Below are 15,240 nucleotides of genomic sequence, written 5' to 3' on the forward strand. Positions count from 1 at the left end.
AGCTCGCCGGCCTTTCTGGGTAGAGTGGACGGTAATGCCACTGATTCAGCCGAGCCTGGGGAACACCTGGAATCTTTAACTCAAGATTTGCAGGGATCGAGTTCCCGTTGTGGCTTAGCAGTAATGAGACCAACTAGCATGTATGAGGACGCAGGTTTGATCCCTGGCCTTGTTCAGTGAGTTAAGGATCCAGTGTTGCCATGAGCTGTGGTGTAGGTTGCAGACGAGGCTCAGATCCGGCTTTACTGTGGCTGTGGTGTAGGCTGGCTGGCCACTGCAGCTCCGATTGGACTTCCAAATGCCATGAGTGTGGCCCTAAAAAGACCAAAAAAAAAAAAAAATGCAGGGATGTCCAGCAGGCCACTCTGACCATCATTTCTCTTTCAACCCTACAGAGGGAGAGGAAGGAGAGACTGGAGGAGCCCACACAGAAAATTCTCTGTCCTCCTAATTTTGTAAGAGGCAGACTCCACTAAAGCCTGGATCAAGGACTTAAATCCCCTGCTTCATTTTGCTCCGATTCCACTGCTGCCAAACACCCTCTTTATCACTAGTTTAGCTTCCAAAGCGCAGTGTTACCTGGATGGAAAATAGGTGCATTCAGAGGATCTGAGCATTTTCTGACACAAAGCACACCAGCTAAGGGCTTACAGGGATCCCCTGCTTTTTGAAAGTTTGCTTTACACCACTTCACTTTGACAAAAGACCTCTGTTAGTACCTGCTTTTAGGACCAAAAGGCACCAGAAGAGGGGTTTTTGCCTTTACGAAAAGCTTGAATAGCGTCCAGCATTGGTTTTGCCCTTACGAGGCAGCGCATCCCTAAGCAGCGAGGGTGACCCTGCAGAACTCCTTCCTGGGAACCACGCTCAGCATCTTAGAGGCAAGCCACCAGAGTCTTGACCCGCGTCTGAGAGCATCTGTGTTTCGTCTCCATTTATTCTGCGCATGCCTCCGCAAATGTCCTAGGGTGATTGCTTCTTCACTTTACACCATTCTGGCTTCTGAAAGTTTGCACAGGAACGCTCTCCTTTCAGACAGCGGAGGAAGCCTGCATTGAAGGCACACCTGGCTGGCTTCTTCATTGACCATCTCCCCTCCTCCTCAGAGTGGAAAGGCAACAGCAGCTTAGGAATGGAGCAGTGTGAGATTTATGAGCCAGTTCACGGGGGTGGTGCTTGAAGGAGCCAGCTGAGCCCTGGGGATGGTCTCAAAGCCCCAAGCGGGCGAGAGGCACTGTCCTCTGTCCTCTGCTGTGCTCTGACTCAGGAGGGCAGCCGGGTTCTTTCTCCCTCCCCCAGCACAGTGGTCAGCACCAGAACGGCTGCGGGGCTGGGTTCCATCTAAGATTGCCCAGGTCTTGCATATTTAGAAGACTGGGATAGGAAGGCGGTGGGAGCCTGGAAAAAGGACCAGGGGGAGGGGCGACGCCCTTGCCCTGTGCACCCATCCTCTGGGGCTAACTTTAGAGGGTTCTCATCCTGTGAACCTCCCTGGATTTTCCCTAGGTTTTGGATGCAGCTCCACAAGCCCTCTGTGCCAGCTCTACACCCACACCCCTTCCTCCTGAAAGCTCTGAGAGGGTGGGGTCCTGTCTGTCTTGCTTACTATTGCTTCCCAATGCCTAGTGCCATGCTTGGCACATAGCAGGCATCCAGTATATATTTGCTAGGGTTATTTTTGGTGGTAGTGACATTAGAATTTTAAAGGGCCTCAGTTCTCATCAACGTCAATAATCTTACCTTAATGAGAAAGCAGAGGCCCAGGAAAATGAGGGCTCTGCTCCAAGTCCTACGAGAGGCTGAAGAGGAGTTCTTTGGGGGCACAGTGGATTAAAGATCTGGTGTTGTCATGGCAGTGGCTTGGGCTGCTGCTGTGATGGCTTTGATCCCTGACCCGGGAACCTCCATGTACCACAGGCATGGCAAAAAAAAAAAAAAAAAAAAAGAGGCTGAGGAAAAGTCAAAGGTAAGTCTTCTCACTCCAACACCAACACCTTCTCCCATCACCAGCCAGCTCAGCTCTCCTGTGTGCCTAGGCTGGGGAAGCACAGCTACAGAGATGTCTGGATCACGCATCCATCATAAAGACAGAACTTACTGGGGAGTTCCCTTGTGGCACAATGGGTTAAGGATCTGGCATTGTCACTGCAGCAGCTCAGGTGGTTGCCATGGTACAAAATCTATCCCTGGCCCTCAAACTTCCACATGCCGCAAGCAAGGCTAAATGAATGAATGAATAAATAAATAAATAAATAAAATATCAAAGAGAGAACTTAATGGAAAGCGTGAGGGGAAGCAGCCTTCCTCTGTCACTAATGTCCTTTCTCACAGAGAATGGCAGGTGGGGCTGCTGTTCTGAGATCCCCTTGGGAGAGCCGCAAACAGTGGCAGAGCACCAGCGCTCCAGAGCCCAGGGTGGCAGTGGCACAGTGGCATCTCTATGGGAATGGCCAAGGAGAAGCTTGCCCCTCTCTTTGCATCCCCTATGGTTCTGGCCTTGGCTACCTGGCATGAGAAATATATACTTATGTTTCTTTCTTGTCCTATCGACTTAGCAATTAGCTGTATGGTATTTTTGTTTGGTAGAGCCCATTACCAGCAGCTGGCTAAAGTTAAGTTACCCGGTGTAGGAAGGGAGTGTCTGTGTGGATTAAGGCGGGAGACTGGATAAAATAAGGGTTCCATCTTCCAACTCATTTAACAGCCCCAGAACCTTCAGATTTTCATTTTAATGAAACTCTAACTGTATGGATAACCGTTCTTTCCCTCGCCCTGAAGAGGTTCCTGACTTAGTCCTTGGCCAAGAGTGGTCCAGGAAATGACTGCTTTCTGATGAGGTCTCTTGGTGGGGCTTTCCAGGGGCTCAGGCCTGAACTGTTCCCAGCAAGCGTTCACTCTTAGCCTGGCTTTGTCACCGTCAAAGCCGTTTATCTTTTCCAGTCTTCTCCCCAGCAAGATGGAGTGGGAAGGAAAATGGCCAGCAGGAATCCAGGTCGTCACCCTTACTTGCCCAGGAGGTGTGTCAGGCACGGGTCCCTGGATCCAGTGAGCCAAAGGCAAAGGCAGGGTCAGAAGAGGAGTGTGGGTGCCGCCACCTCGGTGGGAGTGGGCCAGGCTGGGGCCGAGAGATCGGATTCGGAGGCCGGGTGGGCGGCTCCGCCGTGGATGCGCTCGTGTCGCACCAGGTGAGTCTTGCGGCTGAAGCTCTTGCCGCACTGCGGGCAGGAGAAGGGGCGGGAGCCGGTGTGGATGGCCTGGTGGCGGACCAGGTTGGTTTTGGAGCTGAAGCGACGGGCGCATACGGCGCAGGCGTGGGGCCGACTGCCCGTGTGCACCGCCTGGTGGCGGCCCAGGTGCGACTTGCGGCTGAAGCGGCGGCCGCACTGGGCACAAGCGAAAGGCCTGGCGCCGCTGTGGGCCCTGGAGTGGGCCACCAGGTTGGGCCGCGAGCCGAAGCGGCGGCCACACTGCGCGCAGGCAAAGGGCCGTTCGCCCGTGTGCACCCGCCGGTGCCGCGCCAGGTGCTGCCCGTGGGCGAAGCCGCGCCCGCAGTCCGGGCAGAAGAAGGACCGCTCGCTCGTGGGAGCGCCCTCGGGCGCCGCTGCGCTCCGGGGCGCGCAGGCCAAGGGCTCAGTGGCGGCGGGGTCCACGGTGGCGCCCAGTGCGCACTCGTCGCATCCGAAAGGGCGCCCCCGGCTGCCGTGCAGACCCTGGTGCGTGGCGGGATTCTTCTTCCAGCTGAAGCTCAGGCCGCAGTCGGAGCAGGAGAAAGGCTTGGGCCCGGGAGGGGACTGGGCAGGGGAAGGGGGCGAGGCGGGAGCGTCGGGGGAGGGCGGGGCGCGGCCGGCCGCCTCGTGCACCCTCTGGTGCCGCACCAAGTGCTGCTTGTGCGTGAAGCTGCGGGCGCACTGCGCGCACTGGTAGGGCCTCTCGCCGGTGTGGATGCGCTGGTGGCGGATCAGGTGCGTCTTTTTGCGGAAGCGCTTCTCGCATTCGGGACAGGGGAAGGGCCGCTCGCCCGTGTGCGTCTTCTGGTGCGAGCCCAGGTGTATCTTCTGGCTGAAGCGCTTGCCGCACTCCGCGCACGGGTAGGGCCGCTCGCCCGTGTGCGTGCGCAGGTGGCGGGTCAGGTGAGCCTTCTTGCTGAAGCGCTTGTCGCACTCGGAGCAGGGGAAGGGCCGCTCGCCGCGGTGGCTGCGCTGGTGCAGCAGCATGTGCGCGCGCTGCGTGAAGCTGCGGCCGCAGTCCGGGCAGGCGCAGGGGCCCTCACCGCGGTGCAGCCTCTGGTGCAGCCGCAAGGTCAGCTGGTCTCGGAACCGCCGCTCGCACTCCCCGCAGCCATAGGGCTTCTCCGAGGTGGGGACCCACCCGGCCAGCGCTAGCCCACCCAATGTCCCTGGGACCCCAGGCTCCAGCTTATACGTGGCGGCCAGAGGCCCCAGGTCAGGCGCTGGAAAGGGGCTGGAGATTAGTGACAAATGCTGAGGCCATTCCGCCTCCTCTTCTGCCTCCTGATCCTCCTCCTCCACCTTCACCTTCCGAATCATCCACTCATCCCCTGCAAGGTCAAAACAAGATGCGTCCGTTAAGTGCCACCTTTATTCATGCCACGTTTGTTTGCCAACAGGACCACTACTTCCGAGAGCCTGGAAGCCTAGCCTCTGCTCCTTCCACTCTGCTGGAAAGTTCCTGGGAATGACTAGATCCGAAGATCACTGTAAGTGTCCCCTCCTTGGCTTGCGTGCCTCCGTAGCACATCCCTGGCTCTGCAGTAGGCAGCATGCACAAGGTTCAGTCCTCAGGTTTCACTCTGGGCTCATATGCCCACGTAGCTACCCCAGATCTTCCTCCAGCCCCCTCCTTTCTGGAACCGCAGTCTCTCATCTCCAGTAGAGCAACTCCCTTCGTGTCCTGCAAATAGTCTACATCCCAGAAGGTTTATCACCAAACACCCCACCTTCCCAGATCTAGCCCCCCGCCCCAACATTAGGCCACAAACCTCCTCCTCCTCCCAATGGGCTGGCCTTGGAAACTTGACTCACCTTTAGCGCCTCCCTGGCTTGCTAACCCCGCTCCAGTGGCCACAGAGTACCTTTGTATTCCTTCCTGTTGTTCCTCAAAGTCTCCCCCTGCTCCTTCTTTCCTGCCTCTACAGCCAGGTGGGAAATCCCAGTTCAAGAGGAGGACTGAGGGAGTTCCCTTTGTGGCTTAGCAGGTTAAGAACCCAACTAGTATCCATGAGGATGTGGGTTTGATCCCTGGTCTTGAAGTAGGTTAAGGATCCAGTATTGCTACAAAGCTTCGGCATAGGTCTCGGATGCGGCTCGGATCCTGCGTGGCTGAGGCCTAGGCTGGCAGCTGCAGCTCCAATTCAACCCCTAGCTTAGGAACTGCCTGCCATATGCCACAGGTGCGGCCCTTAAAAAAAAAAAAAGAAAAAAAAGAGGATTGAATTTACTGGCCTTGGGGAACCGATGGATGGTGCCAACCTCTGGAGAAGCAAGGTGGTCCGTCTTGAGGAAGAGTTTTGAGATGAATTCCTCCAGAGGGGCTTTGCAGTAGCCCAGCCAAGGGGAAGGGGCTCAGGGGCCAGATGGGACTGTCCACTTGGCCTCTCCTCTGGGACTCAGCAGCAGTGTGATCATGATTGAGTCACTTAAGCTCTTTGAACTAAGGTTGTTAGCTTGCTTAGGTGTCAGGGTTGGTCTAGTTCATGGTTCCTAAATCTGGTGCCAGATCATAATCTTCTGGGAAGCTTTCACAAAATGCATCCATGCGAGCAAGGCCCCTGAACCTGTTCTCTTTCTTTCAAGCTCCCCAAGTGATTCTTATTTGAGAACCTTGGAACCATGATGGGAGTTCTGGTCTGGCTCTAAAAGTCTGTAATAGCCTGAGTCTTGGTTACCACACATGGACTAGGACAATGAAATTTACTCCCGGTTTCTTTTTACTGGTCCATCAGTTCCAAACAGCTATATATCATACTGTGGTATTGCTTTTGTTTTCATTGTGCCACTCTTCTGCCAAAGAACCATCAACACCCCCTATGATTTATAGGATAAAATAAGTATAAAATAAGTTCTAGCTGCATCTGAGGCTCACCCCAACCTGGTCCAACTCTCTCAATACTCCCAGGCATAAACCTTTCACTTCAGGCAAGCTGGTCTCCTCCTACCCCAATTACATATCAACTCTCCTACTCTGAAGTCTTTTTCTCAGCCTAGAATATTCCCCCCAACACACACACACCCATCAGAGCTCACACACGTCTACACCTCTCTTAATATGGAGCAAAAGCCAACGAAATCTTTGGCAAGTCCAATGCATGAGGATCTTATATAAACACTTACTGTTGACATTTATACGCTTCCTTGTGACATGACTTTAATGTTATTCATTCATTCATTCTTCTTCTTTTTTAATGGATGCACCCACGGCATCTGGAAGTTCCCAGGCCAGGGACTGAATCTGAGCCACAGCTGCCAGATCCTTTAACCCACTGTGCCAGGCTAGGATCAAACCCTCGCCTCTGCAGTGACCTGAGCCACTACAGTCAGATTCTTAACCCACTGTGCCACAGCGGGAACTCCTGTTATTCATTCTTTTAATCCTTGATTCTAACTCATATTGGAATCAGATTTTAGTTTCTGGAGGGCAGTCATCTTGCCTTCTGTTTCTGTATGTGTCTGATAAAAATGAGGCCAGCTATCATGTAGTAAGTATCAGCTGGAAGTGAAGCACTGTATATAAACTCACAAACTCACAAAAACGCTGCGAAGAAGGTATGATTCCTAGTGAACAAACTGAGGCCTCTGGAGGTGAGGTGGCCAATCCAAGATCACTCAGCCAAAAACAAGGTGGAGCAAGGACTCAAATCAGGCCTATGTCCCTCTGGAGCCCATCTCCTTCCGTTCTACCAACCAGCCTAGGCCTAGTGGGCACTAACTAAACCCTTGCGGGCTAAGTGACATGATTCAGGCAGACAGTGGCAAGGTGGGTGGCCGTGGAAGGAAATGATGGGTGGGACTGTGGAGGGACAAACCAACTGTTTGATTGCCTTGGGCAGCTGTAGGGAGTCAAATACAACAGATCTGCGGCATTTGGGAGCACGTCTGGGGAGAGACAAGGAAGAGGTTGATCAGTGTCACTTGTCTTCACGGGAATCATAATTCAAGTCATCAGCTGGAGGAGCCAGGATGGGACGTGGAGACTTCCGGAGAATGTTGAGATGAGAGTGTGTTTCTCTGTGGTGAGCAGCCTCTCTGGTTCCCGGGTCTGGGGATGTAGAATTCCCTCTGGGTGCTGAAGCTTTATAGCAGAAAGGTGCCAGGACCTGATTCATCTTGGGTTGGAAGTGCCTGGAGGGGCTGCCTCATCAGATAGCTGCTAGGGAGCCGGCAGGGCTCTGCTTCCCCCAGCTGACCCCCTGCTGGGATGGAGCAGTGGGAAGACTCACCTGGGCAGGAGCCCATGGGCTCAGCCTTCCGTGGCGCATATGCCCTGCTGCCTCTGCTGGGAGCTTCAGCTTGTTCAGTGGGGGCACCTTCCTCTGGCCTGGGGGCCTCACACCCTGGCAAAAAACAGGCTGCCTCAAGGACATGGCAGACATCAGAGATGGACAGAGGCCCCCCCAGTGCTCAGAAGTAGGGGCTTTTGAGACCCCAGTTCCAGCCCCGCCCCCAGGCAGGGCTGCACCTCCCACATCGCACCTGCAGGGGCTGAATTCCCGGCTGCCCCAGGGCAACCTCAGGCCTCTTTAAGCAGGGCAGCCGCTAAGGTCTCTAAAGCCGTGCAGGTTGCAAGAGCCACAACTGCGAGGAGTTTCTGGAATATGTGTGTGTGCGACAGCGGAAGCAAGGAAAGGTCCCTCACTGAGGTGGACATGAGGCTCCTGGGAAGAGGACAGGTACCTCCCAGCACCAGATGGACCCCAGTTCCAAGGCCAAACACTGGAGAAGATGGCCATGGCGGAAAGTGGGTGATACACCTGCCGCAGGCATCTTCTCCCCGCGCGGGCTTAGCGCCCCATCGCTGTCGAATCTCAACTTGCCCATTAAACTTCCTCTCTCGACCCTGCTTAATCCTCCAGGCTGCCCTGCCTCTGCCTACAGTGGTCTCCGGCCCCTTCGCCCTGTTCACGCCCCCAAAGCAATACCCTCGTCTAATGCAGGTCCTAAGTGTTCTTATTTCTACATTCATTGTTTGTTGACTCTCTGGCCTCACTAGGATTCAGCTCCAGGAAGGCAGGGATCTTTGTCTACTTGGTCACTGCAGTATCCCAAATATCTAGAAGAGCACATGGCGTTTAGCGGGTGCTCCATAAATACTTGATGAACAAACGAAGGAAGACTCGACCCTGAGCCACGTTCCGTGGTCCCCACTTACTTACCTGAGCATGTGCCCAGCGCTTTCTCTTCCTGGGGAGGGGCCATGTGCTCCTGGCTGTTATGAGACCCTTCTCCAGGCTCAGTTTGAGGGGCCATTTCTGGCTGTCCCACAGAGAATCCTGTTACAGGCAAAAAGGATGGGTCCAAAGAAAGCGTGAGGTACGCAAGTGATCCGAGGTGGGGCCTCTTCCCTTCCTAGCCTGCCCAGGGGGTTTCCCCACTGCCTGGGAAGGAAGTGTCTCTTAACTGGCACAGACAAGGGACAGCCAGGCTCCCTAGAGGCCTGGCCAAGTATCAACCTCAGTCCCTTTGCACTGAGTCATGGACAGGTGACAAAAGACAACAGGTTTAAATATCCTGGTGTTCTGTGAACACACATGAGCATGAACCGTGTGGTGTAGCACAGCCTCCAACATGGGCCAGGCATTCTTTCTAAGGAAACCGAAAAGGATGCTGCCCACTCCCCTGCCCCCAACCCAGGTTCCTTCGGTTCTGCTGGCTCACCCAGGGAGCTGAGGCCCTCCAAGCTCTCTCTCATGGCAACCCAGGGGAACTCCTCCTGGGCTCAGGCTCCAGACCCTAAGGAGAAAGCACATCCTTGTTCAGATTCTTCTCAGCTTCCACCTGAACCCTGGCTCTGCCCAACCTCTCCCCATCAGCTGTCCCCAGGAGCTCCCAAAGTGATGTCCTTGCACACAGGTGAGGGAAGGTGGATTTCAGAGAGCAGGGACCTTTGAAGGTGGCCTGAGGAGAAGGCCTTGAAGTCATTTGTGCACACTGAATCCAGGTCAGCTCTGGAAATCAGTCTCGCCCCCACCTTCACCTGGCAGGTGTCTGGGAGCCAGCCCCAGCCCATCAGCGCTCTGCACCCCCTAGTGCCCGCGCCTGGGGATGTCGGGAATCACCCGCCGCCTCTCTGGGGAGACGGTGAAGGGTGGGAGGACAGGGTGGGGAGAGGGGACTTTTGTTCCCTAGGCCCTCCAGTTGTCACAGCCTGAGCTGATGAAACATGAGCCAATCTAGGGCTGGAAGTGAGTATCACTATTGGGCCACTGGTGGGGAGGCCCTCAGAGCAGAGTCCTCACTGAAGGCAGGAAATTGTCCGGCTTCCTCTCCCCCAAACCCCACCTCAAATCCATCGCCCCTCCCCGCGGGGCTTTCCCAGGCTGGGACACCCGGCCCTCAAGCCCCCATCCCTGCTCTCCCTCCAGCAGCCTTCCCTCCAGCCCGCCCTCCTCCCGCTCCCTTCGCCTTCCGCCCTCCCTCCGCCGCCGCTGGCCGGCTCCCCGGCCCCGCCCCGGCCCCGCCCCCTGCCCGCCGCCCGCCGGCCCACCCCTCGCGGCCCCCTCGGGTCTGCCCTCCGCGGCCACCGCCCCTCTGACCCTCCGCTGGGGCAGCCTCCGCGGCCGTGTTCCCCTCCCCCTCCCCAGGCTCTGGGCCGCCTTTCCCTTCCCTCCCGGTTCTCCCCCCCTTCCCCTCCCCGGCCGCACACCCTCTCCCTTCCTTCCCCCTCCTCTTTTCCTTCCTCCCCAACACCGCCCTCCTCCTCCCGCCGCTCCCCTCCCCTCTCCCTCTCCTCCCCCACTCTGGTTTCCCTTCCTTCTTCTTTCCTCTCTTCACCTCAGTTCCCTCCCCCCTCCCCAGCCCTCCTCCCCCTCCCCCCACGCCACCCTCTCCCTTCCCCCTCCTTCCCTCCCGCAGCTCTCCTTCCCCTCCGAGGCCCCGGCTCCCTTCCCCCTCTGCCTCCCCAGCAGGCTCTCGCTTCCCTTCCCTCCCCGTCCCCACTCCCCCGGACTGCTCTTCCCCTCCCCCTTCCGGCCCGCTCCCCGAGCTCCCCTAGTCCCCTGGCCCCCTGAGCCAGCCGTACCGCACACTCTGGACGGATCCCACCGGCCCTGCCCCTCCCAACCCCGCGTCCCCGCACACCTCCGCGTCCCCGCACACCTCCGCGTCCCCTCCCCTCTCTCTCAGGGGCTCCTATCCCCATTTCTGCTCGCCACTGACTTCTCGCCCCCTCCCAAGTTTTCCTCCCGCTCCGACCCCTCCCTCCACTCCTTCTGTCCCCCAGGGCCCCTCACCGGGACCTCATTCCACGTCCCGGCCGCTCGGGGCTCCGGGGCTCACCTGTCAGCGCCCTTCTCCCCGCCTCTCCCAAACACCCGATCCCCGCGCCTCGGTTTCCTCCCCTTCCCTTTGACCCCCTCCCGCTCCCTCTCCCCTCTCCTGAGACCCCCGACTCCCTCCCCTCCGGAGCCTCCCACCGGACTCTCACCCCGGCCCCCGCCCATCCCTCCCGATCCCGTCTCGCCGCTCCTCCTGAAGCCCTGACCCCCCCCCCCAGCCGGGTCCCCTCCCCTAGTCCCATCTCCTCCCTCTTCCAGCCCTTGCCCCTCCCTGCCCTTGCCCCCCTCCGACCCCACCCCACACCCTCCGGCGCTCCAGGCGCCTGCACCCCGGGGCTGTCACCTGCACTGCGCGGGCGGTGGTTGCGAGTGCGGGTGTGGCCGGGAAGCACCTCCACGGCCCGTATCCGGGGGGACGGGCGGGCGGCCGGGTCTCCCCGCAGCTGCTGCCCGGACCCGGGCGCCCCCGCCTCCTCGGCCGGCGGGCTCCGCTCGCGATGGCGCCCGCTGCCTGCAGCTCGGGTGCGGACTGCCCGCAGACTGACAGACTGACAGCCCCGAAACTTCGCGGGGAGGGGAGAGGAGAGGAAAAGACGCGGAGGGAGCGGGAGCGGGGAAGCGGCGCCCGGGAGGGGGAGGGGAACGAGGAAGCGGGAGGGGACAGGGGGCACCCGGTGGGGGAGGTCGGGGGCTGGGTGCCCCGGAGTGGGGACGATGCCCAGCGGGGTTAGGCGGTCAGGCGACGCGCTGGGGGGGACGACGGCCCGCAGGAGGTGATGCAAAGTGGGCGTTAAGGGACGGGGGAAGGAAAGAGGGGGGAGGAGAGTGGGGGGAAGGGGTGGAGGAGGGAGAGGAGGCAGGGAGGAAGGGCACTCGGGCGCCGAGGGAGGAGCCAGGGGAAAGGTGGAGCGCGGGGCGGGGTGGGGGGCGGCGGGGAGTGGAGGGGAGAGGAGGGGGCGTGTTCAGGGGCGGGAGGCCGTGCCTGCGCTGCGGGCTCAGAATCGCGGGCGCCCGCCGGGAGTGTGTCTGCGCCGCGCTCCCGCGACGGGATCTAGTCTCCCGACTGTCGGTTGGTGGGGTCGGTCTGGGAAACTCCGGGCCAGCCCCTACTCTCCACCTGGATCCCCCCAGACCCGCACCCCCCCGCATCCTGATCGGAGAGCTCAAAGGAGACCAGTCGGGGCCCCAGTGCGCTCCAAGAACGGGCTCTTCCAAGTAGAAATTGGGATGGGGGCTTTGAACCAGGTCCCCTGGGAGAAGGCAGGGCTGGACGGGAGGCGGTGGGGAGTGAGGCAGGAGTGGAGCACGGTGACGACTCCAACTGCGGGGTCCCGGGGAGCCCGCCGGCGGGAGGAGAGAGTTCCCTGGAGGTGCTGGGGGAGGGGCGGGTCCCTCTGCCGCCCGGGAACCTCTGCCCTCAGGTGTCCCTGCCCCAGGGCTCTGATGCCCCTCTTCAAAACGCAGCGGGGGCACATCTGTATTTGTTGATGTTGAGGGTGAGAGGCTCGGCAAGGGAGGGTTCCTCGAAACCCACTGTGAACGGTTCTTCCACCTTCTGCCTGGCCTGCTCAGTAGCCCTCGGGAGGGTCCAGGAAGAAGAACACGGCACTGTGTGCACCTGTGTCTGTCCTTTTAAGACCTGCAGTGCGAGTGTAAATTGTGAGGTGCCTGGGGAGAGTGTCCAGGCGTGCGTGTGTGAGAGACTGGCAAGAGCAGAGTGTCTGACTCGGGACCCTTCTGAGGGCACCATCCTTCCCAAGGGACCCACTGCACCTTCTCTTGGCTCAGAACCAACGGTGGGACCAGAAGTATGGCTGGCGTGGCTGTGGTTCCTGGCAGCCCCCCACCCCACAGGTGGGGTCAGCATGTGGAATGCTTGGAGGGACCTGGGATCTGAGGCTCAGGCCACATTCCTGGCTGAGTGTCCTTGGAGCTGTAACCTGGAAGTAACCAGGGATGTAGCCAGGATTCCCTGGGGAGTGAGCCCTCTTCCAACCGGATGCTGGGATTAGCCCATCCTGTTGCTTCGCCCCCAGGGCTGGGAGCTGGCTCCAAGGTCCCTGGGCTTCCTGCCCCCACACTTCCTACCCCAGGCCCTCCTGCCTGAGGCTGGCTCTCATTCCCCTGCCTGGGCTTCCTGCTTCTGGACCCCAGCGACCCTGGGAGACTCAGGAGACTAGGGTGGACCCAGCCAGGCACACACAATCACCCTCAGTAAGGAGTTGGACGGCATCGAGAGAGGGCCCATGTCATGTCGTCCCCTTGTCCCCCCACAGTCCAACCACCCTGGACACCCTGGTCCTTCTGCTCACCGACTGTTTCTGGAGTGCCTGGTAGGAGGGGCGCAGGAAAGTAGAAAAGGAGATTTTAGGGCTGAAAGGCCATATCAGTCACTTGGCCGTGTGACTCTGAACCATCTTGTGGGGTCATGACACGCCCCCCCCCGAGAATCTAATAGAAGTTGTGGAACTGTTCTCAGAAAAACATGCACACACAGACTTTCAAAGCCCCTATCCCACCTGGAAGTCCTGGGAGGCCCCTGGGGGTTTTACTGGTAAAGAAATTGAGGCCCGGTTGCCCAGAATCCACATAAATTGGTGGTAGGGCCTGAGAGTGTGCAATATCAGCGGTCCAGAGTGTCTGGCGGTGGCCTGGGACACGTGTGCCACGCACCCCATCCTCCCCATCTCTCTCACACACACACGCGCGCACACATACACACACACACACACACACACTGCAGGAAGGAGGCTGTTTCCAGGGAGAGCTGGCCTCTGAGGGGATCGTATGATGTAAAGCCAGATCCAATCCAGTTCCTGGCAGCTGGTGCTCCAGGGCACGGGGCTGAGGTAAAGCCTCCCCAGCCCGGGGCTTCGCTGCCTGTCTCAGGCTGCCTGGGATGCGCTGAGACCAGGATGCAGTGACAGCAGTGTGGCCTCTCTGCTCACCTGCCCCAGCGTTGCCCCCACCAAAGGCTCACAGTCCCCCGAGGTGACCTGGGGGGGGCGCCATGCTGCTCCCTGCCCTCCTCTTTGGGATGGCATGGGCACTAGCTAACGGGTAAGCAGCCCACCCTGGGGCCCTCCGACCAAGATCCTTCTCCTGCCCCAGGATCAGGGCCCTCTGGGGCAGCGGGCCTCCCCTCCCCACCTTCTCTCTCCCAAGCTCAGCTTCCACCTGTCAACTAGCACTCTGCTGGGACTGGGGTGACAGGGTAGAGCCTCTGGGACAGAGGAGCTGGTGACTTCAGCAGTCTGTCCACATCCATGGGCAGGCGATGGTGCAAGCGGACAGAGACCATCTGGGTGGAGGAGGAAGTAACCCCCCGTCAGGAGGACCTGGTGCCCTGCACCAGCCTCTCCCATTACCAGCGCCGGGGCTGGCGGCTGGACCTGACCTGGAGTGGCCACGAGGGGCTCTGCCCCATCTACAAGTGAGTGACATGGAGCCTGGGCCGGCAGCAGAGCCTGAGAGAGCGGTGGGGGGACATCCTGGGAGTTGGGAAGGACTAAGCAGTGACCTGCAGAAGAGTGCATTTGGGAAGTAGGTCCTGGGCGGGCTCCAGAAGGACAGAGGGTGGGGGCGTGGACGAGTGGGCACTTCCATGGGCAGTGCAGGGCCAGTCATGATGCCCTACCCTTCATGCATCTTCCTGAGACCATTCTCGCTTTGCACGTGGGGAATGAAAACCAGAAGGGAAATGACATGGTGAAGCCACTCAGAGGGTAGGTGACCAGATCGAAGGTCCAGGCCATTCCCGGGACGGGGCTGCACACACTAACATCCTCTCCCTTCCCCTGCTCTCTGGACCCAGGCCCCCAGAAACCCGGCCTGCGGCATGGAACCGGACAGTGAGGGTTTGCTGCCCCGGCTGGGGGGGCCCCCACTGCACCCTGGGTAAGCACCCAGATTAGCCCAGACCCATGGCCTCCTGGAGGGAGCAGGCTGGGGAAGGAAGCTGGGTCTGGGCTGACTGTGTCTGCCCCCTTCTCTTTCTGCCCACCACAGCCCTTGCAGAAACCAGCCCTGAGGGCCACTGCTTTGCCACAGGGCTGTGCCAGCTGCGGGCAGGCTCAGCGAATGCCTCTGCAGGAAGCCTGGAGGAGTGCTGTGCCCAGCCCTGGGGACAAAGCTGGCAGGATGGCCGCTCCCAGGCGTGCCTCAGCTGCTCCAGCCACCAACTCCCAGGTGGGTCCTCAGACCTCAGCCTGCGGGACAGGCATGGCCCTGGCCATCCCCTGCTGCCCCCACAGACACTCTCGCTTAGAGTTCTTGAGCTCTGGGCCTCTCTGGAGCTCATGCCATGCCCTCTCCTCTCAGATGAGGCACCTCCCACCCCTGCCCACCAGAGGGACCTGCACTGTCCGCCTGCCTCTGACTTCGAGGAGCCCAGCATCCCCCCTCCCCCGCCATCCCCCTCCTTCCTGCTCAGAGACTGGGTCGGTGTGTCTCCCCCAGGCACTGTGCCCTCTCCAGCCCTCCTGCAGCCCCTGGCAGGGGCCGTGGCCCAACTCTGGAGCCAGCGCCAGCGTCCCTCAGCCACCTGCGCCACCTGGTCAGGCTTCCACTATCGCACCTTTGACAGACGCCACTACCACTTCCTGGGCCGCTGCACCTACCTGTTGGCGGGCGCTGCAGATTCCACTTGGGCTGTCCACCTCGAGCCCAGGGGGCACTGCCCCCAGCCTGGGCACTGCCAGCTGGTGAGGAGGGAGATGGGGACGGACGCA

General features: G+C 59.4%; 2 protein-coding genes across 7 annotated transcripts in view; one reads left to right on the forward strand and one right to left on the reverse strand.

The window, feature by feature from the left end:
• Positions 1–2,714: 2,714 nt before the first annotated feature.
• Positions 2,715–11,404, reverse strand: ZNF467 (zinc finger protein 467). 6 transcript variants are annotated; one of them, XM_021078766.2, is made up of 5 exons: positions 10,854–11,404; positions 8,892–8,966; positions 8,390–8,506; positions 7,457–7,570; positions 2,715–4,558 (listed from the first exon to the last, which is right to left on the reverse strand). In XM_021078766.2, the coding sequence occupies exons 2-5, from the start codon at positions 8,923–8,925 to the stop codon at positions 3,069–3,071; spliced, it is 1,755 nt and encodes a 584-aa protein (XP_020934425.2). In that variant the 5' UTR covers positions 8,926–8,966; positions 10,854–11,404; the 3' UTR covers positions 2,715–3,068. The 6 variants fall into 6 exon arrangements, with proteins under 6 accessions (XP_020934425.2, XP_084861134.1, XP_084861133.1 ...); XM_085005008.1 differs by lacking the exon at positions 10,854–11,404 and adding an exon at positions 10,660–10,682; XM_085005007.1 differs by lacking the exon at positions 10,854–11,404 and adding an exon at positions 10,512–10,593.
• Positions 11,405–13,390: 1,986 nt separating this feature from the next.
• The window catches only part of SSPO (SCO-spondin), a 53,452-nt gene continuing 51,602 nt past the window's right edge, over positions 13,391–15,240 (forward strand). Inside the window, exons 1-5 of the mRNA XM_085005017.1 lie at positions 13,391–13,570; positions 13,785–13,943; positions 14,325–14,407; positions 14,519–14,698; positions 14,969–15,213. Of these exons, the coding sequence (XP_084861143.1) occupies positions 13,521–13,570; positions 13,785–13,943; positions 14,325–14,407; positions 14,519–14,698; positions 14,969–15,213 (717 nt within the window). The 5' untranslated portion in view covers positions 13,391–13,520. The remainder of the gene's footprint in view (positions 13,571–13,784; positions 13,944–14,324; positions 14,408–14,518; positions 14,699–14,968; positions 15,214–15,240) is intronic.

This window comes from Sus scrofa, chromosome 18, assembly GCF_054392235.1.
Source record: "Sus scrofa isolate SSC_HxYL_T2T_F1_AM1 chromosome 18, Sscrofa_HxYL_maternal_Yorkshire_Landrace_v2.0, whole genome shotgun sequence".
Lineage (NCBI taxonomy): Eukaryota > Metazoa > Chordata > Mammalia > Artiodactyla > Suidae > Sus > Sus scrofa.

Coding starts and splice junctions, on each gene's coding strand:
- ZNF467 (XM_021078766.2), bottom strand. CDS start 8,925: ATGAGAGAGAGCTTGGAGGGCCTCAGCTCCCTGG. Junction 7,571..8,389: donor AGCGCTGGGCACATGCTCAG/GTAAGTAAGTGG, acceptor GTTTTTTGCCAG/GGTGTGAGGCCCCCAGGCCA. Junction 4,559..7,456: donor GCCCATGGGCTCCTGCCCAG/GTGAGTCTTCCC, acceptor TTGACCTTGCAG/GGGATGAGTGGATGATTCGG.